The sequence below is a fragment of the Nannospalax galili genome, unplaced genomic scaffold (assembly GCF_000622305.1).
Source record: "Nannospalax galili isolate Female #2095 unplaced genomic scaffold, S.galili_v1.0 scaffold84, whole genome shotgun sequence".
Taxonomy (NCBI): Eukaryota; Metazoa; Chordata; class Mammalia; order Rodentia; family Spalacidae; genus Nannospalax; species Nannospalax galili.
The window spans coordinates 307894-332905 of NW_008352272.1; the positions used below are offsets into that span (position 1 = coordinate 307894).

General features: G+C 40.6%; 1 protein-coding gene across 1 annotated transcript; it reads left to right on the forward strand.

The window, feature by feature from the left end:
• Window positions 1–23395, forward strand: Zkscan2 (zinc finger with KRAB and SCAN domains 2). The gene is made up of 8 exons (XM_008849196.3): window positions 1–297; window positions 596–1147; window positions 2002–2188; window positions 4518–4588; window positions 4916–5042; window positions 12592–13275; window positions 15541–16017; window positions 19055–23395. The coding sequence occupies exons 2-8, from the start codon at window positions 749–751 to the stop codon at window positions 19975–19977; spliced, it is 2868 nt and encodes a 955-aa protein (XP_008847418.1). The 5' UTR covers window positions 1–297; window positions 596–748; the 3' UTR covers window positions 19978–23395.
• The last annotated feature ends 1617 nt before the right edge of the window (window positions 23396–25012 follow it).

Sequence of the window (25012 nt, forward strand, 5' to 3'; positions counted from 1 at the left end):
CCGAGCTGACGAGGCCGTAAGCCGGCCGGTCGCCGCCCCCCGCGAGGCCTCGCTTCATTCGCAGCTTTTTAGTCCCTCCGGGGCCGAGCCGCTTGGTGGCCTTTTCTGGTTCTGAGGAGGATCCCCTAGGCCCACGGCCCCTCCGCGAGCGCCGTCCCGAACACTCGGGATCTCACTGGACACCTGTCGCGGCCTGGTGACCCGGGCTCGGAACCCTGGGCCGGCCGGGCCTGCGAGTGGGCTGGAACGGCTTTTGGGGCCTTGCGGTCCTGGGGCTGGCTGACACACCCCCTCCAGGTCGGTCGCCTCTGCCCAGCCTGCCGTGGTGCATCCGGTCTTCGGTCCATCCCGTCCTCAGTCAGTCCATCCTATCCAGTCCTGATCCATCTCATCCGTCCTCCGTCCATCCTGCCTCTAGTCCCGTGCTTCCTCCCAGCCCAGTCTCTCTCTCTCTCTCTCTCTCTCTCTCTCTCTCTCTCTCTCTCTCTCTCTCTCTCTCTCTCGATGCACCCTAGAGAACCTCTTTGAATGGACGTGTCTTGATTGGAGAAGAGGTGGGGTTTGCAGACTTTTAGGTACACTTTCCCCTTTCCAGGAGCCTGGTACAGGTTTCACTCATCAGCCTGGACTCCCTTGTTCCAGCTGACGTGTTTGACTTGTCATACTCCTAAGGACGTTAAGTAAGGGGCTTCTGGACGCTTCTCTGAGCCCCGACCTAGAGCTAGACGTCCTGACCCCGGGTTGGATCATGGCTACAGCTCTGGACCCTCAGATCGACGTGGAAGTTGAGGAGTGCCTCATAATGAAAGTGGAGAAGGACTCCGAGTGGACGTCGGAGCCCGTTTTGAAAGGATTGGGCAGCACTGAATGTGAGTCGTTTCGTAAATGCTTCCGGCAGTTCTGCTATGAGGATGTGGCGGGACCCCATGAGGCTTTCAGTAAACTCTGGGAACTTTGCTGCCGGTGGTTGAAGCCAGAAATGCGTTCCAAGGAACAGATCCTGGAGCAGCTGGTGATTGAACAGTTTCTCACCATTTTGCCTGAGAAGATTCAGGCTTGGGCACAGAAGCAGTGTCCGGAAAGTGGAGAGGAGGCTGTGGCCCTGGTGGCTCATTTGGAGAAAGAGACCAGACGACTGAGACAGCAGGTGAGGATTTTTTCCAGGCTTTTGTGTTTTCCAGTGAAGGGAATGGAAAAGGCAGATGGGCAGGGCGCCACTGCTGGAAGAAATGCTTATTATAGCAAGATAAACGGTACTCAGAAAAGATCCTTGAAGTGAAGCCACCGAAAAGCACATTCGAATTTCATAGTGAAATGGAAAAAATGTTTTGGTTGAACTATTATCTTGCAAATGAAACTAAAATTATGTCCCTAAATATTATATATATACATATATATACACACATTATATCCTTGGTAGAGTAATAGGGTCTGTCTTCTGTGGGGAGGAAGATGTCATGAGCTACCCCAGGATCTGCTCTAATCCTTTAGTATTCCAGCCATTGTCTTATGAAGTGCCTTCAGTGCCGTGATCCTTGGCACTCATCCCATTTAACTGCCAGGTCGTCATTGCTCAGTGTCCTTGCACGCTGCTGTAGCTATTTTCAACGCCCTTTCATTAGCCTCATGAAATTCACAGCCTTTGCCAGATTTGTGCTTTCACCTTGCATGGGTTTTCTAATTTTTCAGTTTGAGTGGATCTATTTGAGTTCTGATTGCTTCTCTGTAAAGCTGGGAGGTTCAGGGTCTATGCTAATAAGAAAGGCTGTGAATTTCACTGCTGACAGATTTTCCTTCTCTGTGTAGCAACAGAGAGCACACTACTATTCCCTTATGCCCAAACTGCTGGACAGTACTCTGAGACCATTTCTGTCTGTGCAAGGAATGGAATCTTTATTCCTTCTTGTCTTGTATCCTTTAATATCCTTATTGGAGGATTTGGCCTTGATTTACACTTCCTTTCCTCCCCTTCTCCATTATGATATTGATTTTATTTTGCAGGTCAATAGTCCCATACACTCAGAGAAGCAAGCCCCTCTTGGAACTGCATGGGAAGTAGCTAACTTTGAGCCAGAGCAAGTGGAGATGCCACACAGGGTTGTTTCTCGGGAGGAAGCCAGAAGTCTCCACTCAGGACACCAAGAACAACTGAACCGAAAAAGAGAGCATAGGCCCTTACCCAAGAATGGTAAGAAGGACTCAAAGCACACCCAGTGCAGAGACCATGTAGATTTGCATTGTATCCCTCACACTTTGGTGAAAACAAATGAAGTATTTGGAAAGAAAAATTTTATCTGCTTCAAGAGTTGGAAACATGTAACAAACGTAGAAAGGGATCATAAAGATGGAAACTAGGAAGACTTAGATTGTCCAAAGCAGCCTTGGATCTTCTTGAGTTATTTTAAAATCTCCATCCTACATTCAGTTTGTTTTTAGTCAATGCCATGTGTATGTACTCTTGGCTGACTACACATAACTTGGGAAAGCTGTACAGAAAAGGAAACGAGATATTTACATTCCAAAATTGACTCACAAGTGATATATGAGAGGGATAAATAGTAAGATTTCCCAAACAAAGGATGCCAACATCCAGAACTACCCTAGATGTGAATAAAACAAGTCAGATACAAGGAATAGAGCCATCCTGTCCTTCCAATCCAGTTACCTTTCCATCTCCTGAAGTGTGGCTTCATCTCAGGCCTGTAGAGAAGAGTGGAAGGATCATTGAGCACACTGTCGAAAGACTTGATTTGTGTCTTGTCTCTGCCTCCCACTCTATACTCGGACAGGCACTACGACGAACTTTAATGCTTAGAGGTTAAGATCCTGGTATATAACCCAGCTCTCCCATTTTTATTTGTGTGACCTGGATCAAGTTATTTCTCAAACTTCCCATGCTTTCCTTGGTAAAAGGGAAAATAGCAAGGTTCTTGGTATAGACTTAAGAGGCAGTGTAAAATGTCCAACACAGAATAGTGTTCAATTAATATTTCCTTTTTCTCATAATCACAAAATTATTTTTAAATTTCATCTCTGACTCACAAAAGTTTTTGCCAAGAGGAAATAATCACAATGGCCATACCCCACTGTTCTACCCAGCCCCAAATAATAGAATGTGCTGCAAATATTGGTGGATTCTGAATTTTCCAGTGTGCATTAACACCAAAACTCTCTTGATCACATGAGTTAGATGGCTCCAGTGACTTTAGCTGATGAGCTTAGTGAGACGTACCTATTTATGGTGTTTCTGGACTTTGCTATCCAAGGTGATTAGGAACTTCAACAGTGTAAAAGTCTGTTAAGTATTGACTGGGGAGTGGAGGACAGAAATTTGAGGGATATCTCAGAAAGATGTTAAGGAATATCTATGATTTCAACCATGTGCTTTACAGAGAATGTTTCCAAGAAAATGATTTTTGCTTCTCTAGAAAGTAGCTCTAGCTTATTTATTTTTATGTGTGAGTTTTGCCTGCATGTCAATGTACCCACATGTGCAATACCTACAGAGGCCAGAAGATGGCATCAGATCCCCTAGAACTGAAGTTACAGAAGGTTGTTAGCCACAAGTGGTGCTGAGAACCAAACCTAGTCCTCTATAAGAGCAGCTGGTGCTCTTAACTGCTGAGCCATTTCTTCAGCCCCTGGCTCTAGCTTTTGACTTCTTATCACAAGTAGCAGTTGCTCTTGAAGTTTTCCCTGGTGAGTTCTCAGGAAGAGGTTTGACCACTGACATTGCTATATAAAAGTTTCTATGTCTCCCTTCTACCCTACAGGGGTGGTTATTTACCTGTTGTGTTTATTACTGTATCTATTTGCTAAGTTCTCAGGACAATAGTCATAGATCCTTGACTTAATGCTAGCAATGACAAACTTGTAACTTGCACACCAAATCACACTTTTTTTTGTTTCACCTACAAAAAAAAATTTTGTTTAGGATTTGTTTTTTAAGTTTTCAAGGTTTAAGATTTGAGATTTCACAAAAGACTCATTATTTCTTGCTTTTCTCAGAAAAAGTCAGAAGCTATGGTTCTTCCAGTGCCATTCTCATACTGAAGCATCAGCTAGAGCCGAGCATTGACTGTGCCCTTCAGTGGAGCATGTGCTCTCCAGTTCCCCCAGTCCCAGCCTGGCGTATCTCTTCTGGTGCTTTACCTGCTTTTTCCATGAAAGTTTTTGAGTTTATGGGTCCAGCATTAGGATAGGGTAGATTTAGGCATTGCTCTGAACTCATTGAAAAAAACTCCTCAACTTCTGAGTAGCATTTATTTAGTTGTTTATTTAATGGGTATGGGTGTTTTCCTGTATGTAAGTGTACTACATGCTTGCAGTGCCTGCAGAGGCCAGAAGAGGGCATAGGATCCCCTGGAACTGGAGTTAAAATGGCTACTAGCCACAGTTTGGGGGCTGCAAATCAATTTCAGGTCCTCTACAAAAGCAGACAAAACGAGAAGCAGTGTGAATCCAAGAAACAAAGCCTTTAATGTTATATACCATAATTGTTTCTTCTCTTTTTATAGCTCACTCTTCTATCTGGGTTCCTGTCCCTACTGATGAGTGGAACACTGTAGATCAGGAGGTGTCAATTCAGGTAACTTATTCCTACATAAATTTTAGTTGTCTTCCTTGGCCTTCCTAGGGTGTTCAGTCGCAGTTACTTCCTGTGCTTTTACTATCCACAGTATTTTATACTTCTTCCAGGAGAATTTTTCCCTCATTTCTTTTCTAGAAAAGATTGAACTCTGTCTTCTGACTAATGGAACTCCTTGCTGATCAGCTCCCTTGTGTCATCTCATCCTATCCTTCTGCTTCCTTTGGCTCACAATACACATTTGTCTCCTTAACTTCATTCTTCTTAAGGCCCTTTTGATTTCCTCCACTGCTATTGTCTTGATAGTCACTGTTACTATTGTTACAGGAACCAGTAAAAGATGGCCACACAATGAGAAGTTTTTCCCATAAAAACAGTATGCATCAGATTCCTACTCACAGAGACCTCTACCAAGAAATCAGAAAGGAAAGTTCTGGGAGCGTGGTCTCCCTACGTAAGTATTCTTTCCCTTTGAAAATAATAGACTTGAGGATTTCTTATATATTCATCCCCCCTGGTAATAAAATAGTTGCAGATGTTATTGCTTAAAAGATCCCTAATGTTTGTCTAGTGTAACCATTTATCTGTATTCTCTTACCCCACCCATCCACTCTTTCCAGTAAGAAAAAACTATTATGATAATTTAGTAGTCAAAGCATTAGAGAGAGGGACTGGAGAGATGGCTTAGAGGTTAAGAGCACTTGCTGCTCTTTCAGAGGACCTACGTTTAGTTCCCAGCACCCACATGGTGGCTAAACACCATCCGTAACTCCAGTTCTAGGAATCCTATGCCCTCTTCTGGTCTCTGCAGGCAATGCACACATGGTATACTCAAAACACTCATACACATAAAATAAAAATAAATATTTTAAAAACATTGAGAGGGGCTGGAGAAATGGCTCAGTGGTTAAAAGCACTGGCTGCTCTTGCAGAAGACCTGGGTTTGGTTCCCAGCACCCACATGGCAGCTAACAACCATCAGTAACTCCAGTTCCAGGAGATCCAACATGTTCTTCTGGCTTTTACAGGCATTTCATGACATGGGCACATTTATATACATGCAGGCAAAACAGTCATACACATAAATAGAAAATAAAACATTGGCAAGAGAGTCATTATAAATGACTACCATATCTGTATTACAGAAAATACAAATTTATATCCTGTAGACTAAAGGTCTCTGAAGTCACCAGATCTTTCTACAGCTTGTTTTTATTTAATAACAGTGGTGACCAGGCATGGTAGCCTAGGCCTTTAGTCCCAGCACTTGGGAGACAGAGGCAGGCAGATGTCTGGGAGTTTAAAGCCAGCCAGGTCTCCACAGTGAGTTAGGCCAGCTGGGGCTATAGGGAGACCCTGTCTCAAAAAGACCTAAAAAATAAACAAATAAATAACCTCAACACCTAACATAGAACTGCCTAACTGCCTAAAATCATGTGGGTAGGAATCCAGTAAATATTTTTGGATGGATAGAAATGTCAAAATTTTAAGAAAAAAAATAAGCTAAATACAATAATCAAAGTAGCATATGGTAAATCATTTAAATGGCACAAGTACAGGCACACATGATCACTAAAATATTCTACAAGTAGGTTTTTAGAGGATTATCTCCATCTGCTTTAACAGGAGGGATGAGTGTTACTAATTCACATGTGAATTTTTATTTATAAATCAGAAACTAATGAGTAAAATTATATGCCAGGACCAGGGAGGTAGTTCAGTGAATCTTATTTGCAAGCATGAAGACATGAGTTTGGTCTCAAAAACCCATGTTTTTAAAAAGTCAGGGGTAGCTGGGCATGGTGGTGCACACTTTTAATTCCAGTACTCAAGAGGCACAGGCAGACAGATCTCTGAGATTGAGGCAGGCCTGGTCTACAGAGCGAGTTCCAGGCCACCTGGGGCTAAAAGGACACCCTGTCTCAACAAAAAAGTCAGGGGTGGTAGCATGTGCTTGTAATTTCACTATGGGATAAAACAGAGACAGGCAGATCCTAGGTGCTCACTGGCCAGCCAGCATCACCTACTTAATGAGTTCTAGATCACTGAGAACTTGGTTAAGACCCTGTCTTAAAAAAGACAATGTCTAAGGAATGACATGTGACATTGTCTTCTGACTTTTTCCACACATTGCTCACAAGTGCACCTGTACTTGTGTGAAGTTGGATGGCACCTGAGGAACCACACTCAAGGCTTTGCTCTGCCTTCCACACACACAGGCACACATACATGTACATGTACCCACACACACATACGTATACACATACAAAAAGTTATAGGCTAAAAATGTACACTAATACCAATTTATAATTGTGCCAATTTTATACATTTAACCAATGTATAAAATATATACATTATAAATACTATAATCCTATACTGTCTGGTAAGTAACCACTAGCCACACATAGCAATTTAAGTTTATTACATTAATTAAAATTAATCAAAACTTTAAATTCATTTCCTTAGTGTCAGCCATATTCAATTGCCATATTGGGTGGCACACTTGTCAAACATTTCTATCACCACAAAAATTTCTACTGGACAGTCTGAATATAGACATTAAAATACAGAAATTAAGGCCAGTGAGATGGCTCAGTAGGTAAAGGTGCTTGCTGTCAAGCCTAACAACCTGAGTTCAGAGACCCTCATGATGGAAGGAGAGAACCAAATTCCTCAAGTTGTCCTCTGACTTCCACACACACAAATTTTTAATATGCAGATTATAAAATGAGTCATCAGGAATGGATAAAGACAGATCAACAATTGTCTATTACTAGAAAGCAGTTACAGCAGTGGGGGAAATGACCAGTTTAAAATGTTACACAAGTAACAAAGCACTCTCCAAAAAATAACAGGTATCCCATCCATCTGCCTACTTGTGCACATAATACATGTTTCCTACCATTTCCTTGGACCACATAGTATACAGACCTAGTAAAATGCTGAACTAGAGTCCTTACTGAGATCTGCCACAAGTGGAGAGGGACTATACTGTGAGAATTCAGATTCATCCTAAATCCTTATGTGTAATTTCATATGGAAAGATCTAGGCCCAGAGATACCTGCCCCAGTCTTTTTTTGTAGATTGCAGATTAATGGATTAGCAATCTATGATACTTTTGTCTGCATAGTGTTTTAATTTAAAATTAGTGTAAAAATTTGAATTTCCAGTGTGTCTTGGAAAAATGCAACTGTCAGCCTACCTTCCTGCTTAGCAGTATTGGCCAGAACTAAATAAAGGGCTCAACTCCCCTAGTTCCTGCTCTAGCCCACCTCACTCATTGCCTTGCCTGAATAGATTTATGTGCCTGAGTTTGCATGGCTCCTCACCTACTTCCCTCCTGTAAAAACAAAGAGAAAGAGAGAGAGAGAGAGAGAGAGAGAGAGAAAGTCTCTTCAGGAATGGTGTGATTTGATGTTGCTTCTCTAGGAGAATCCTGTAAAGTTTCTATGTGTGCTGTGTGGAAAAGAAAACTAAATTTCATTATATGTGCATTGGGTACTAAATACTATATAGAGAACTATGCATTGACTTAATGATTTTTCCCAGCATCTCTTTGTTTTTGTTTTGTTTGTTTTGTTTTGTTTTTTGTTTGAGACAGGGTCTCCCTCTAACCCCAGCTGGCCTGGAATTCACTATGTAGACCAGGCTGACTTCAGTCTCACAGAGATCTGCCTGCCTCTACCTCAAGAGTGCTAGGATTAAAGGGGTGTGTCACCACACCTACCCCCACCCCCATCACCTCTTTGAATAGATGCTGTTATTCCTCAGGGTATAGTGAGATTAAGAATCTTGCCCTGACCAAAAAGTAAGGTCAGCATTGTGACTGAGATGCAGATTTAGGACATGTTGATCTCCTTAGTATTGTAGGATAGCAAACACAAAATTTGTTTCATGTTCTTACAGTTCTTTTCTGTTAGTATTAGTAGGGAGTTTCTTAGCTAATGAAATGCTTTACTTACTTTCAAAAAATATTTACAAAGCACATATCTGTACCTGTTAAAATGTGAACTCACCAATTATTTTTCTTCCTTCGTATAATAGAAATAGGAATTGGAGAGATGACTCAGTGGTTAAGAGCACTGGCTGCTCTTATAGAGGACCCAGGTTCAATTCCCAGCACCTACATGGCAGCTAACAACTCCCTGTAACTCCAGTTCCAGGGGAATCCAACACCCTCTTCTGACCTGCACAGGCATTGCACAACACAGGCGCACTTACACACATGCAAGCAATAACTCACACAAAAAATAATAAAATAGTTTTAAAATAAATAAAATAGAAAGTAAATTTTAGTCTCTATGAAGGAAAAAAGTGTTTGATGTTTCTCAGACCATGAAGCTAAATTATAAGGCTTATTTTTCCCTACCCTTAACATTTTTAAAGCAGAACAGCTTGACTTTATTTATTTGTCTAATTACAATTTTGTATGAAAATTAGTTTCTTCTGCCAAAATTTTTCCAACCTCATTATCATATAATTGGCAAATAAAATTTTGTGTAATTAAGATGTAGAACTTGATTATTTTATATGCATTATTCACTAATAACCACAACTAATATATCCATTCATCACCTTTCATAATTAATGGGAAAGACACTTAAAATCTCTCAGCAAATTTGAAGTGTGTTATACAGTATTATAAACTATAAAGCATCATTGGAGCCCTGGAATAGATTCCGCCTATAGCTGAATATATTTTTTTAACCAATATTTCTCTATCTTCCCCATCTCAAAGCCTCTGGCAACCACTGTTCTTTCTTTTGTAAGTTGGGGGTTTTTAAGATTCTACTTAAAACTGAGATCATACAGTTTATATGATCAAGATGTTTGTCTTTCTCTGTCTGGCTTACTTCACTTAGTAAAACGCTCTCTAGGTCCATTCAGGGTATCCCAAATGGCAGAATTTCTTTCTTTTCTACAGTTCTTGTCCACATTGCATTTTACAATAGATTTTTTTCCATTTTTTCACATGTTCTTTAATCATCCATTGACAGGTATCCAGGGTTTTTCCACATCTCAGACATTGTGGATGATGCTACAATGAATAATGCTACAATGAGCATGAGAGTGCTGACACTTCAGGATACTGATTTGCTTTCCTTCACGGAGATATCCAGAAGTAGGAGAGCTGGGTCTTGTAGTAGCACTATTTTTGATCTTTGAGGAAGCTCTTTACTCTGTTCCACAGTGACTGTACCAGTTTGCATTCCAGCCAACAGAGTACTGGCTTCCCTTTCCTCTACATTCTCACCAGCACCTGTTATCTTTTATTATGATGCTAACCGTTTTAACAGATGTAAGGTACTATCTCACTGTGGTTTTGATTTTATTTTTCATGTTAATAATATTTAGCACCTTTTCATAAGCCTATTCATCATTTACACCTCTTATCTGATAAGATTCTTTGCCCATCTTTTATTATTGTTGAATTTTTGTGGTTTATATACAATAGAATTTGATCCCCTCCCCATCTACACTTCCCTTTATTGCCACCTGCCCAATTTAATGTAGCCTATTATATATTTAAAATAAGGTCTATGGAGTCTTAAGTAGTGTTCGCAAATGTCCTTGAGTATGGGTCCATCCGCTAGAGCCTGATTAACCTACCAAGAGACCCATCCTTGAAAGAGACTATCTCTGCCCCTCTCAGCAGCCATCCATTACCATGATTTTTCTTAGGTTGGGTTGGGGTTTCTTACGCACTTTCCCATGTCTGTGCTGGGATTTTACCTGGTTTGAGCTTACATGGGACTTGTGCATTCTTTTACCATTGCTGTTCATATGAGTAACTGATCAACTGCTTGGAAAACTGTTTCCCTGTGACCGCTCAACCACCTTCTCTGTCTCTTACAATCTTTCTGCCCCTCTTCCACAATGATCCCTGAGTCTTGGGAGGCAGAAGTTTGCTATAGGTTTCCTGTTCAGGGATAAGCAGTGCGCTAAATAGCTTTAGTGTCAGCTTGACACACCTGGGTTGAGGGAGCCTCAATTGGGGAATTTCCTTGATTGGACTGGCCTGTGGCCATGTCTGGGTTATTTTCTTGATTGTTGAGTGATGTGGGAGGGCCCAGCCCACTGTGGGTTGTGCCACCCCTGGGCAGGTGGGCCTGTGTTGGATAAGAGAGAAAGCTGAGCAGGGGCCAGGGGAGCAAGACAGTAAGCAGCATTCCTCCATAGCCTGTGCTCCAGCTCCTGCTTCCAGGTTCCTGCCCTGAGTTCCTACCTTGGGCTCCCTGATGAACTGTGACCTGGGAGATGTAAGCTGAATAAACCCTTTCCTCCCCAAGTTGGTAGTGGTCAGAGTGTTGTGTCACAGCAGTGGAGAAACAGACTAAGACAAGCAGTCTGCAGCCTCTTGTCCAATTTTTATCGGATTTCTTTTGCTATGAGTTGTATAATTCCTTGTATATTTTAGATTTTAACCTCTTACCATATATATGGTTTGTAAGTATTTTCTCCTTTACTGTAGGATGTCTCTTCACTTTGTTGTTTATTTTCTTTGTTGTACAGAAGCTTTTATCGCCTGTACTTTTGGTGTTATATGCCAAAACACATTTCTAAGACCAGTGTCACATGGCTTTTTCCCCTATGCTTTCTTCTTGGGATTCTCTGGTTTCGGGTCTTATGCTCAGGCTGCGTGTGTGTGTGTGTGTGTGTGTGTACATGTTCATGTAGATATACATATATACAGATGTATATGGACATGTTGGAAGGTCAGAGGTCGATGCTGGATATCTTCCTCAATTGTCTTCTACCTTATTTTTTGAGATATGGCCTCTCACTGAACCTGGAGCTTGTCAATTTAGCTAGAATGGCTGTCCAACAAGCTTGAGAGAGCCTTCTGCTGGGATTACAGGCATGTGGCTCCACACCTGGGTTTTATGTGAGTGCTAGGGAGTAAACTCAGGTCCTCATGCTTGCACAGTAAGCACTTTACCAACTAAACATTCTCACCAGCCATGTTTAGGTCTTTAATACAGTCCAAGTTGATTTTTTGTGGATAGTATAAGATAATGGTCCAGTTTTACTCTTGCATGTGGATATTCAGTTTTCCCAGCATTGTTCATTGAACAGATTCTCCTCTTCTTTGTCAAAGAGTAGTTGATCATATACAGATGGATTTATTTCTGGACTGTCTATTATGTTTCAGTTTCTTGGTTTTTTGTTTTTTGTTATATTTTTATATCATATGTATGAATGTTTTGCCTGCATGTATGTAATTGCACCTATTTCATGCATTGTCCATGAAGGCTAGAAGAAGGTGTTGGATCTCCTGAAACTAGAATTGCAAGTGGTTATTAGCCACCCAGTGCTCTTAACTGCTGAGTCATCTGTCCAGCCGCTCGTTTTCTCTGTTTTTATAGCAATACCATACTGTTTGACTAATACAGTTCAATAAAATTCTTCTCTAACAGCCCCAGTTGGATATATATGAGTATACGTGTGTGCGTGTGTGTGTGTGTGTGTGTGTGTGTGTGTGTGTGTGTGTGTGTGACAGAGAGGACTGATAAGACACATACATAAATGAAGAAAACAAATGCTACACCAGGTATGGTGGCTCTGGACTGCAATCCCAGCACCTGGGAGATGGAAGGAGGAGGGTTGCTGCAAGGTTAAAGCCAGCCCAGGTTACATAGTAAGTTCCAGGCCAGCCTGTGATACAGAGTGATACAGTGTCACCAAAACAAGAATAAGAAATACAAAGCATACTCTGAAACTTATAAAAAAAATAAACTCCTGAGAAGGCATCAGAGGTAGTGTTTCTTAACCTTAAGGTAAGGAAAGACCCAGCTGGAAAGAAGCAGTACATAACACGAGAGTAAAATGATATCACTAGTGAATGATTGTGCAAAGAAGTCCCATAGATAGTTCTAGCTTACATCACGCTGACTGAGGAAAGTGCTAATGTAAACATTCAGGAAAGCATGTTTTAACAGAAGACTGAGGCATGCAGTAAAGATGTGTGTGCCTACTGTAAAATATGTTTCTCTTACGATAGGAGGCACAGTATCTACATCTAACAAGAAATCCCAGTTGGAACAAAGAAAGGAGCCGTGGACTGTAGGTCTACATTCTTCAAGTAAGAGGAACAGTATCTTGCGAAGCAACTACTTCAAGGAGAAGTCGGTGCATGCTGTTCAGATCCCTGCAAGGAATGCAGGGAAAGCATGGCGAGAGCAGCAGCAGTGGGGTTTAGAAGATGAAAAAATCGCAGGTGTGCACTGGAGCTATGAGGAAACCAAGACTTTTCTTGCAATTCTCAAGGAATCTCGCTTTTATGAAACACTTCAGGCTTGTCCCCGAAACAGCCAGGTATATGGTGCTGTAGCTGAATGGTTGCGAGAATGTGGCTTCCTCCGAACACCAGAACAGTGCCGGACCAAGTTCAAAAGTCTTCAGAAAAGTTATCGAAAAGTGAGAAATGGCCACATGCTAGAACCCTGTGCCTTCTTTGAGGACATGGATGCCTTGTTAAACCCTACAGCCCATGCTTCATCTGATAACCCAAAGGCCATGATCTCTCTCCCCGGGCTAAAGAGAATTGGTATCAGTGCCAAAGAACAGGTCAGTTTGTTGGAGGAGGAAGAAGGAGCTGATGAGTCTGATGGTGATGAAGTGAGCGTTGAGTTTATTCGCAAGTCTGAAATTCGTGCTGCCCCTGTCTTGTTTCAAAACCTGAGTGGTAAGAATTGCACCTTTTTTCCTGGTATGGAAACAGAAGTATAGTCTTGTGGAAAATGTAGTAGATTAGACTAATCCTAGGGAAGGCTGTCACACTCCTTGCTGCTTTCACTGTGATGTGACCCTGCAACTGAAAGGTATTCGTTGCTGTCCCCAGTGCAACCTGAGTTGCCTGGTGGAACTTTTTTCTGTTTAGGGCATAGCCTGAAATTTAAATATTTGAGACCTTGAGAAGGAAGGTAAATGGAGCTAAAGAATTCTAAGTGTCTAGTGTTATTTGAGAATTAGTATAAAGCGATCAGTTATATCAGATTGTAGTAAGGATGCATTATTAGTTCATCCAGTATAATACAGTCCATCCAGTAACTAACAATGTAAAGGAGTAGAGAAAATGAATTAGAAACTTTTGCCCAATGTAAAAGACAGGAAAGGAAAGGAAATAGAACACAAAAAGAGCTAGGTATGGTAGCTGTAATCCCAGTACTTGGCAAGCAGAAACATCAAGAGTACACAGCTAACCTGGGGTACATAGCAAGTTCCAGACCAGGCTGTGCTACATAGCAAAACCCTGTCTCTAAATAAATAAGTAGAAAAACAAGAGTAAGGTGGCAGAGACAAATTCAAATATGTCACTAATTACAAACTTACAGAACTAAGACTGACACATTTTAAAAGCCAGTTATACCTTGCTTATCATAGGAGCTACATCTTAAATAGAACACAGTGACATTAAAATAAAAGGAGACTAGGCCTGGTGGAACACACCTATAATCTTAGCACTCAGGACCTGACAGAGGATTGTGAGTTAGAGATCAGCCTGAGCTATACAGTGAGGCACTGTCAAAAAAGATTGAGAAGATGAGCTGGAGAGATGGCTTAGCAGTTAAGAGCACTGGCTGCTCTTGCAGAGGACCTGGGTTCGATTTCCAGCATCCACATAGCGGCTACCAACCATCTTTTACCCCAGTTCCAAAGGAATCTTGCCACCCTCTTCTGACCTTCATGAGCATTGCACAACATGGTTGCACTTACATACATGCAAGCAATACATGCTTACACATAAAATAAAAATGATAAATTGAAAAGACACACCATACAAAACAATTTAGTGTTGAATATTTGGGGCCCAAAACGCACAAAGTGCCTATTAATATCTGTGTGATAACAAATGCATCATTTAACTCTACTGGACTTCAATTTTCTCCCCTGTAATATATGTCTAAGAATACCTCACAGGGTTATTACTGGTGTTCAGTGGGGTATACAGGGGAAGGTCTTCTAAAAAGGCTAAATACAGTCTTGTTTGGCATCACTGTTACTAGTAATGTTTTTCCTATGCCACTGTATTAAAGATGAGAAATTCCTCAGTATAATGGAAAAAGTAAATCATCTGGGAGTTTATTGATGGTGACATATGTTTAAAATAAGCAGACGTGCTGAAAATTAGGATTGTCATGCATATACAGCTATTCACCAATCTGAAAATCCATAAACATGAGGTAAGGCTTTTAGGGGTTGGTCTAAAGTACGGGAATCCAATGATAAGACTGAAAAAGCCCATCCAGTAAAGACTAAGGATAGAAATCACTTGTCTAAAATGCACAAAAAGCATGTTTAACAAACTATACTGAGAGAAAAGAATTATTCTGCTGTCAGTGTCACACAGTCATACCATCTCTCAAAATAGAGGCTTTAGTGAGTTCTGAGTGACTTCATAAGTACAATAGCCATGTCATGTTCAAAAGACAGCATTTCACTGTACCGCATTCCTCCCCGAACAGGGCTTTTATGCACTTTACTTTGGGTTTTTTGTTGTTAATTTTATGTGTATGAGTGTTTTGCCTGCATGTATGTAAGGACCACATGTGCACTGGTCATGGAGGCCAGAAGATGGCATCAGAGCCCTAGAACTGGAGTTAAGGACAATTGTTAGCCACCATGTGGGTCTGGGTCCTCTGCAAGAGCAACCAATGCTCTTAACCACTGAGCTATATTTCATTTTTTTATGTGTATGAGTGTTTTGTTTGCATGCATATACGTACCACATGCATGCAGGGACCATCAGAGGCCAGAAGAGAGTATTGGATCCCCTGAAGTAGAGTTACAGATGATTGTGATCTGCCATGTGGGTGCTGGGAACTAAACCTAGGTCCTCTTCAAGAGCAGCACAAGTGCTCCTAACCACTGAGCCATCTCTCCAGCACCATTACTTTTGGTTATGTGTGACTCCTTTCTTATGTCTTTGAACTTTTTTCTTGAATGGCAGGTGTACATTGGGGCTATGAAGAAACCAAAACTTTTCTTGATATCCTTCGCGAGACTCAATTTTATGAAGCACTTCAAGCCTGTCATCGGAAGAGCAAGTTGTATGGGGCTGTAGCTGAACAACTTCGAGAGTGTGGTTTTCTCAGAACACCGGAACAGTGCCGAACCAAGTTCAAAAGCCTTCAGAAGAGTTACCGCAAAGTGAAGAATGGCCATGTGCTGGAATCCTGTGCATTTTACAAGGAGATGGATGCCTTAGTTAACTCTCGGGCATCTGCCCTTTCCACCAACACTCGAGAAGAAATCTCATCACCTTCAAGACAAGAAAGAGAACATATTGAGGTTGAACCCCAAGAACCTACAATCTGGGAACCCGAGGAGACATCACAGGATTCTGGCACTGAGAAAATGAGTGAGGAGGAAATTATAGAAGAGCCAGAATTTCAGGGCCCTACAGGTCGACTGCAAAGCCCAGCTGGTAAGGATCATCAGGGCTTTGGGTTCAAATGAGAAGAAGGGGTGACTTACTGAAAAATCAGTACATCTGGCACATGGCTCATGCATATTTAATTCACTCAGCAGATACTTGAATGGTCTGTGCTGTTTGAGGAACAGGGAAGAAGCAGTGGGTAAAACAGCTCCTATTCTCTTGGTGTTTTTATTACAAGGAGGAGCTCAGCTGCTCACCTACTGTTGACTCAGTCTTTGGGGCATCAGCCTTGGTTTTTGTCTTTGTATGTCACTTAGTGTTTTACATCTTCTGTAAATACCGTAGAGAAGAATGCGAGATTCTGCCTAAGAAAATAAGTTGGAGGGGAGGATCAATAAGCTGAAATCAGAAACATCTTACAGTTATGTGTAATAAGCCTGATAAAAAGGATTGGCAGAGACAAAGAGGCTTTCTTCTGGACCTGAGCTCCATCAGCATATCTCCCTCTGGCTGCTGGATGTCCTTATTGGCATCTCACCACTAGCACAAGTTTAAAATGTTAAACTAAAACCCTACAGTGTTCTTTAAAGATTATTTTAATGCCTCCTCATTTAGCAGTTACATGCAGGCAGATGACATGGCTTACCCAGTGGACTATCACTTCTGCCTATCTGTGCTCTAATTGCCATAGCCATTACATTATGCTAGTTCAGTCATCTCTCTTTCTTGCCTAGACTACCATAAAAATCTCAAAACTAGATTTCCTTATCTATGCTTTAAGAAAAAAAAAAAAAGAAAAGATCCCAGGCTGGAGAGATGGCTCAGTGGTTAAGAATACTGACTGTTCTTGCAGAAGACCCGGGTTCAAATCCCAGCACCCACATGGCAGCTAACAACTGATCCTGTTCCAGGGGATCCAGCAGCCTCTTCTGTCCACGGGCATTGCATGACATCCGTGCACTTACCTACATGCGGGCAATACACGCATGCACATAAAATAAAAATAATAAATATTTTTTTTAATTTTTTTAAAAAAAGATCCCACTGTGTAGCCCCAGGCTGACCTGGAACTGGTGATCCTCTAGTCTCTTGAGTTCAAGGATTACAGGGATGTTCCACCCTGCCCAGCTTAACTCTGTTTTGATTGGGGCTTTGTAGCCATCCTTAACCTGAGCTCATCCTATTGTTCAAGGTGTATATGCTAGTATTTTCTTTCTCTATGCTTATTTGAAACAAAACTATTTGCTATGTCCTACATGCTCCTTAAGCTCTCTAACATCTAAATCCAGGGCCCATGATCTTCCCTCCACCTTGAACAAACTTGGTATATATATATATATATATATATATCTGCATGCTAAATTCTTTCAACTCCCATGCTTTGTCTTATGACACCAAAACTTGTATGTCCTAAAACCAACCACCCTTCCAGTTGGCAGTGAACTCCTGAAGGATGGGAGCTCTATCTTTCTATTGCCACAGGATGCATTAGAATATGACGTGGTACCCAGTGACTTCTTGAAGCCAGTGTTTCTAGTTTGTCTGAATTGATTGTGGAATTGAGGCCTAGTAAGAATGTCTAGGTACAGCAGAATAGGGATTTCATATGTATGGTCTCGGAATATTTATATGACAAATTATAAAAATTAGGTCTCATATGACTTCAGTTTTAATAACTGTAGAAACAAAGCCCCTATGAAACTCATTCTTAAGATGACCTCCAGAACTATAATCAAATTACCAGGTTCTGTCAGAGTCTACTGCTAGACTGTGACATCCTCTAAATCCCAGAACAATGTTGGATGTAATAAGAAAGCCTCAAATAGCATTGTCAGTTTCTTGTGTAAGCAACAGAATTGACTGATGTCTGCCCTTCACCCATGCCACAGCTACCCCATTTACCAGCAGTTTCACCTGAATGTGTGGAAGAGAAGTAATATTGAAACCTATAAGCAGAAATAAGATTGTACAGCACATGCATTAAGAACAAGAGTTTGGGAATCAAACAAACCTGGACTGAACCTAACATATTTAGCTTGTGAAGTATTTATGGAAGACAGTTATTATGTCTTCTAGAATTTGCATCAAAATAGTCTGGGTAGCGAGCGGGGTGGGGTATAGGAATAGAGATGAAATTAGATTAGTCATGACTATATTGTTAAAGGTAAGTAAGTTGTTTGGGGCGTTCTTTATACATATTATACTGTTTATTCTATGTATGTGAATTTCCCATAATTAAAAGTTCATAACAAAAACACAGTTAAGAAGTGACCAAAGCTGGGCACATGCTTTAATCCCAGCACTCAGAAGGTAGAGGCAGGCAGATCTCTGTGAGCTTCGGGCTAGCCTGGTCTACATAGTGAATTCCAGGCCAGCTGGGGGTATAGGGAGACCCTGTCTCAAAAAAATTTTTTTAAGTGACCAAGATGGGGCCAGAACCAAAACTTTCATTCCAAAGCTTGTATCTTTCTTCACCACATCATGTTCTATATCTAGAAAATTCCATAGAGATACTACAAGATATCTTGTGATTATGGGGTGTAATGAAAAAGAGAAAAAAATTACCGTTTTAGAAGCAGTAAAAATGAATATTTGCATTATTGTAGTCCATGGAGAACCAGAAAAACACAGCTATAAGAATATATGATTTAAAAAGTACTCTAAAACTAGAACTTGACTAGTTATTGAAGAATTTAGAAATCTCTTGAGGAATTTGGACTTGTTCACTAGAATTTACTCATAGTGTAATATATTTTAATATAATGTGAAATGAAGAAAACAGAGTGAGTTAAAATTTCAAGGGGATAAACCAAGTTGATTCTGTGTTAATTAGGTTATGGATAGAGAATGATAACTTTGATTACATTTCAGTTTAAAAAATATTTTGAAGGCCTACCCTGTATCAGTGTTACTACCCTGTTTGTGGAACTGAAAGAAGACACAGTATGATGAATCAGTCAAGTCACTGGATGTATGACCCATGAGCTTTAAAGGAATCATAAGGTGCCAGACCTTGTAGGCCTGATTAACTGTTTATGTTAATATTGGAGTTTTGTGAAATTTTATTGTCATTTCCTTTTTCCAGATTTTGAAACTGGAAGTAGTATTAAGGAAGACCCATCACAGGTAATGTATAAGGACACAGAGCCCCATAGGGCATTAATAGAAAAGTCTAAACGGTCTATTTCCCAGAATACTGATCCTAGCAAATACTGTAAGAGGGAATGCATCTCAGGAAGACAATGGGAAAATTTTCAAGGAATTAGACAGGGAAAGCTGATGTCACAGCCTAGAGATACAGGCAAAGGTGTGGTACATCAGAGGCCTTTTATGGGTAAGAGGCCATACAGACTTCTAAAGTATGGAGAAAGCTATGGAAGGAGTGCCCGTCTTATGTGCCGGATGACCCACCAGAAGGAGAATCCTTACAAGTGTAGTGTCTGTGGGAAGTGCTTTGGTAGAAGCAGGAGCCTGATCAGACACCAAAGAATCCATACTGGAGAAAAGCCTTTCAAATGTCTTGACTGTGGGAAAAGCTTTAATGACTCCTCAAATTTTGGAGCCCACCAGAGAATCCACACTGGAGAGAAGCCGTACAGATGTGGGGAATGTGGGAAATGCTTCAGTCAGAGCTCAAGTCTTATCATCCATCAGAGAACCCACACAGGTGAGAAGCCTTACCAATGTGGAGAGTGTGGGAAAAGCTTCACAAACAGTTCTCATTTCAGCGCCCATCGTAGAGTTCATACAGGAGAGAATCCCTACAAATGTGGGGATTGTGAGAAGAGCTTCAATAACTGCACAAGATTTCGAGAACACCGGCGAATCCACACAGGAGAGAAGCCCTACACATGTGCTCAATGTGGCAAACGTTTCAGTAAGAGCTCTGTCCTCACCAAACATCGGGAAGTTCATGTGAGAGACAAGCTACTGCCGTACTCTCCCTCTGTGTACTCCCCAGAGAACCTGCTGAAGGGGAAGAGTAATGAGTTCAGGAAAGCTTTTTGACAGTGAGCTTGTCTCTCTCCACTTGTCCCTTTAGTCATCTTATCCTAGTCTCACTCTTGGAAGCAATCTTCTCTTAGCTATAAAAGTGCAGTTCCCATGGCAAGCTCGAAAACAACAAATAAGCTAGACTTCCATCCTGTTCTCAGCTCTGCCTGTCTCCTATATGTATTGATTTCTTTAGTAATGTGAAAATGATAGGGTTTTTTTTAAGTTAGAATAAAATTCTCTCCAGAATGTTGAGGCCAATGCTATCAAATTGCTGAGTTCAGCAACTTTCAAAATCCTTCCATGTGGGTAAGAACTCTTTTCAGAAGTGTGGATGCTGAAAATTTTTTAATGGTGTTATCGCCTACATGAGATCCTGAAAACAACTTGATGGTGGATTTTCATATCCAAGTAGAACTTTCTGGAGTGTGATCAGAACTATATCGGATCTCCATCTTGGTTTTGATGATAGAAAAAGAGATTGAAGATTTTTATCTTCCTTCAGAAGGCTCTGTGTCAAGACATTGATCCAAATAGCTAGGATAGAATTCCCTGTGTTGTCACTGGTCACATTGCTAATGCCTAGTCCTCCACTGAGAGAAGCACTTGCTTGCCCATCTTTTCCTGTTCCTAAAGACTTAACTCCAAGTGGCTGCTGCTTCTCCAGCTACAAACAATCCCAGCTTCTTTTACTGTTCTCACAAATCTTCTATTTACCTCTTAATTGTTCTGGGTGCTCTTGTCTGACTCTTCTGAACTACCTTGCCCTACTCAGCTGGGATAGGATGCATGCTCTTGCTCTCATTAAAATAAAGTAAGATTTCAAAGTCTAGTTCTACCCCACCTCTTCTCTGACTCTTATCTAGAACAAGACTGATATGTTGACATATTTCATACTTTCCAGCTCCACTTTTCAATATGATAGTGTTTCTAAGAATTTAAGACCATAAGGAATAATGAGATAGAGACCTGAAATATTTAATGGACTCCTTGGGTCTGCTTTAGATCAAAGAGCTACCTCAGTCCACGGTTGGCTGTTAGATATATCAGTCCCTGCTTTGAAGCATCTAGTTCTTTTCAGAGGATCATAAACCTAACTATAGAGCCCCAAGTAATTACACAGCTCTATAGCTCACTCAGTGAAAGTAGAAATATTTATGTAAACTTCTAACTGCATTTTTCCCCATTTTCCTATTCATCTGAAAAAGTTTCTTGGATAATCCTCTGGTAGTAACCAGGTAAATACTGGCAGAAAATTTCAGATATGGGGATGGTTAACTCATGTAAATACAGATGAAACCCAGGAATTCGATCTTCAAAAATCAGTAATTTGAGGATGAGGCCAGTGGCATTAACACCTTTAATACATAAGTAACCCAGTGTAGATTTTCTTTAGGAAGGAAGAAGTCCCAAGTTTAGTGGAACAAGAACCAGAATCACGATTGTGTTGTCTAAGTTATTTTTTCTCCTTTTGTCAAATGCTCTCTCATTTAAAGACATCTAGAGATATTTTTTATTTGAATATATTCCAATCATTTGAAACCTGTTCAACAAAGTATCAAGGAGGATAGGCACTGTAGAAAGAAACCCAGTTTATGGTGCCAGCATAGTATATAGCCTGTTAGAAGGCAAGTGACTCAGGTAAACACTAATAAATGTTTGTGATGTGTATTTGTTGGAAATATTATGATTGTTCACATCTCAGTAATTTATTTCCTGTTATCTGAATTACAGACTTCTAAAGATATGTGCAGCTACATGTTGGTACTGTGCCTAGACCAGTAAAATTGTGTGTGGTGCCAGTGGCCTTGTGCTTATAATTGTGTAGATGTTCTGAAATTTCAGCTCTAGAGAAGATGCACATTAATATAAATTATTATTTAGTAATATGTACACCAAATTGGTAATTATATGGAAGCATGATTCAGGAAAGTAGATGACTTACTCCTAAATACTTAAATAACTTATGTATAAGACCATGTTTGTAGCCACAATGAGCGATTTAAAAATGATAAGGGGTAGGCACTGTGACTATACTCCAGTAACTTACAATACAGAGGAGGTATTATAGCAAAAGATAAAGCAAGTTAAACCTAAAACCATCTTTGGTACCATTCTTTATACACTTCCCCAGTGGTAGGTAAGTGTTCTGTCTCCAGCAGACAATGATTCTCTCCTGTGTCTAAAATAAAAGGGGTTTGAGTTCCCCTACCTATAATCCTAGTTATAAATGAGCTGTTTGAATTCATGTACTGGACCTTATCTCAGTTATTAAAAAATAGATTTACCCACCATTTTAGACAGCATGCTTGTTTACATGTGTTTCTTTTTTCAGCTGATATATGAAAGTTCAAATGGATAATTATGTCTGAGTAATGCATCTTTTTATCATGTAGCATTGTCTTTATGGTGATCCATAAGAGAATTTTTTTCCAGATCTCAGAACCAGGGTTATCTGCTCCTGAGGATGAAAAAAAAACATGTTTTTATCTTACACTGTGATTTTGTAACTTAATGCTTTTCCCTCATTGTTCTGACTGCTAGAAAGCTCAACAAAACAGTCCACCTCAACCAACTACCTAAGCCTGTATTTATTTTACTTTGTCATATTTCTTTGGAGAGTATCTCAAATCCTTTTTGAACAATAGTTCAAAAAGACACTTATTAGCATCCCACCCAAGACATTTTAGAAGTGGGGCTCATATTTCCTGCTTAGCCTTTCATTGACTCCCATGAATACCTCGCTAATTCTTACTGGTGATTTTATTATATGTTCAACCTAATTTACTCATTTGGAAAGAAATGTAAATTTCTGTAAAGAAGTCTCATACATATATACAGCTCAGGGCAGCCTGTCATTGAGGAATGAGTATTAGACCAGAAGCCAAGAAATATGTTTTAGTATTGTCGTTACCAGTTGCTGAGAATTATTTGACAAATCATAGCTTCCCTCTTTCTGAGTAGTTAACTTACGTGCCAGGATTGCTCTTGAAGCCATGGAGCATGGTTCATGGAGAAATGAAGAAGAACTTATAAGACCATACTACCTCTGGGCGATAATCCACCTCACGCTTAGAGAAGGTGACGACAAATCCAGCCCAACTTGCTCAGTAGGGAGGAAGAACAAGCCACTTGTGTTGAGCAGCAGGAAGGCCTTCCCCCCCTTCCTGTCACCCTGATAGCCAAAGGCAGGTACCTGAAGTGAGGAAAGTATTTGTGAGCTCCAATGCCCAGTGACAGACAAGACTCGCGGATTGTGAAGCTGGGGAAACCCCAATGGAAGGAGCAAGAGGAGTGATGTGTATGGTCAGAAGTCTCTGCCTCTGCCTGAATCCATTCCAAGACCAAGTATAAATGGATGTCTGTCCATCGTTTTGTACTAATATTCACTTAGCTGTCTTCTTGAAAACTTGTATGTGAAATAATGTCCACAATAAATGGCTAGCTTTGGTTTGCCATAATTTGAAGGACGTCTTTATTAAGAAAAGTGAAAATTTAAGAAGTCAAAGACTAATCCTAGTAACTAGTAAAGCGCTGTCCTCCATAGCCAGGAGATAGAATCCACAGCCATTCTGTATAGCAGTCCTCTGAACTGTCATAATAATAATACTTGCCCATGTAATGGTCTTCTTTACTGCCAGGGTAAAATTGATGTTGGATAGGCATGTTACATGTGCTCCACACCAGCCTAACCATGGAAGAAATCCTGGCAGTTTCCTCAAAGATACAGTTGTAGGAGATGAAGACTTTATTCACTTAGGGTCTCCTGCTGCACCTGAGGAATAAATTAACATAAATCACATGGCAGGAAACAAGTATACAAAGTTTTGTGTGGACATGGCAGTCTCCTCAAGAAAAAAAGGCCTAAGGGAGTAGCAAAACCTAAGAACTTGTCTACCAAGTGGATTAAACAGAAGCAGTTATGCAAAATAACTAAAATACATGGGAAGACTAATGGAAGACAAGTAATTTTAACAAGGTTTGTATAAAATTCTCTCAGCCCCAGTTCCCTAATTCATAGGGAGAACATCTCTCACCTAGGAATTTTCTGCTTTGGAAGAGAACAACTCTCTTGCACTAGCTGTTGTTTAAGTGCCTTTAGCTCAAAACCTACACCAAAAGGGATGCTGTCTTTGGGGATAGCAAATTCTATCATTTTCAGTGTTACACTTTTCCAGTTTGAGAGAAACAAAGTCTATCCAGTCCAGACTGGCCTTGAACTCTTCATCCTCCCACCTCAGCCTAACTGCTGAATCTGCAAGTCTGTACTGCCATGCTTGGTGCACTGTTGAGTTTGAGCCACCGATTTGGTAAAAAGGAAAAGCTTCAGTGGCTTCCGTGTATTCCTTCTGAACAATAGCACATCCATGGAATATAGAATCAGTGTACAGATTATGCTACTTACTAAGTGCTTATTTCCAGTTATACACGTAGGAACTGTGGTAAGAACTCTAGGATGGCTCAGCCATAAACAAAGTAGATTCCAAAGGGCTTCTATTGGCTAGACTTCACAAGTTCTGTTTTATGCAACGACCTCAGTACTAAAGGACTTGAAGAACTTTACTGAGTACTATTTATAGACTGTTGGTATCTAGATGAGTCTCTATAGTAAACTGCCGTAAATCTTTTTAGAAAGAAAAGACCAGAATAAAGGCTCATAATACTCATATATAGCATTATGGCAGAGCCCTTCCACTAGTTATATGAGCCCTTTCACAGAGTTAACTGAGTGACTCAGGTCTGGAAATTGAAAGTGAGACTGAATATCTAAGGGAGGAAAAGACTAACGGTTATAAAGTTTCAATTCCTGTAAGTCAGTTGAGACAATTAGACTTTAAGGAAGGAGAATAGCTATGTGTTTTAAGCACTAATAGGAACATAACCGCAAACCCCCAAATTCCTTGATGGGTCCAGGAACTTGGAGAGGAAACCATGGTTTAGGGTTCTAAGACCAGCAAATTCTTAAACTCACTCTGAGGCAGTAAGACTGAAGGAAAAGTGGTGGTATGTGTAGAGGATCTTGGGTTCCAAGAGGAGAGGAGAGCCCCAG

What these genes read in the sequence shown, in the direction of transcription:
- Zkscan2 (XM_008849196.3), top strand. Translation starts at nt 749, where the DNA reads ATGGCTACAGCTCTGGACCCTCAGATCGACGTGGAAGTTGAGGAGTGC. An exon ending in TAGGCCCTTACCCAAGAATG is followed by an intron (nt 2,189 to 4,517) that starts GTAAGAAGGACT and finishes CTCTTTTTATAG; the next exon opens with CTCACTCTTCTATCTGGGTT. An exon ending in TCGACTGCAAAGCCCAGCTG is followed by an intron (nt 16,018 to 19,054) that starts GTAAGGATCATC and finishes TCCTTTTTCCAG; the next exon opens with ATTTTGAAACTGGAAGTAGT.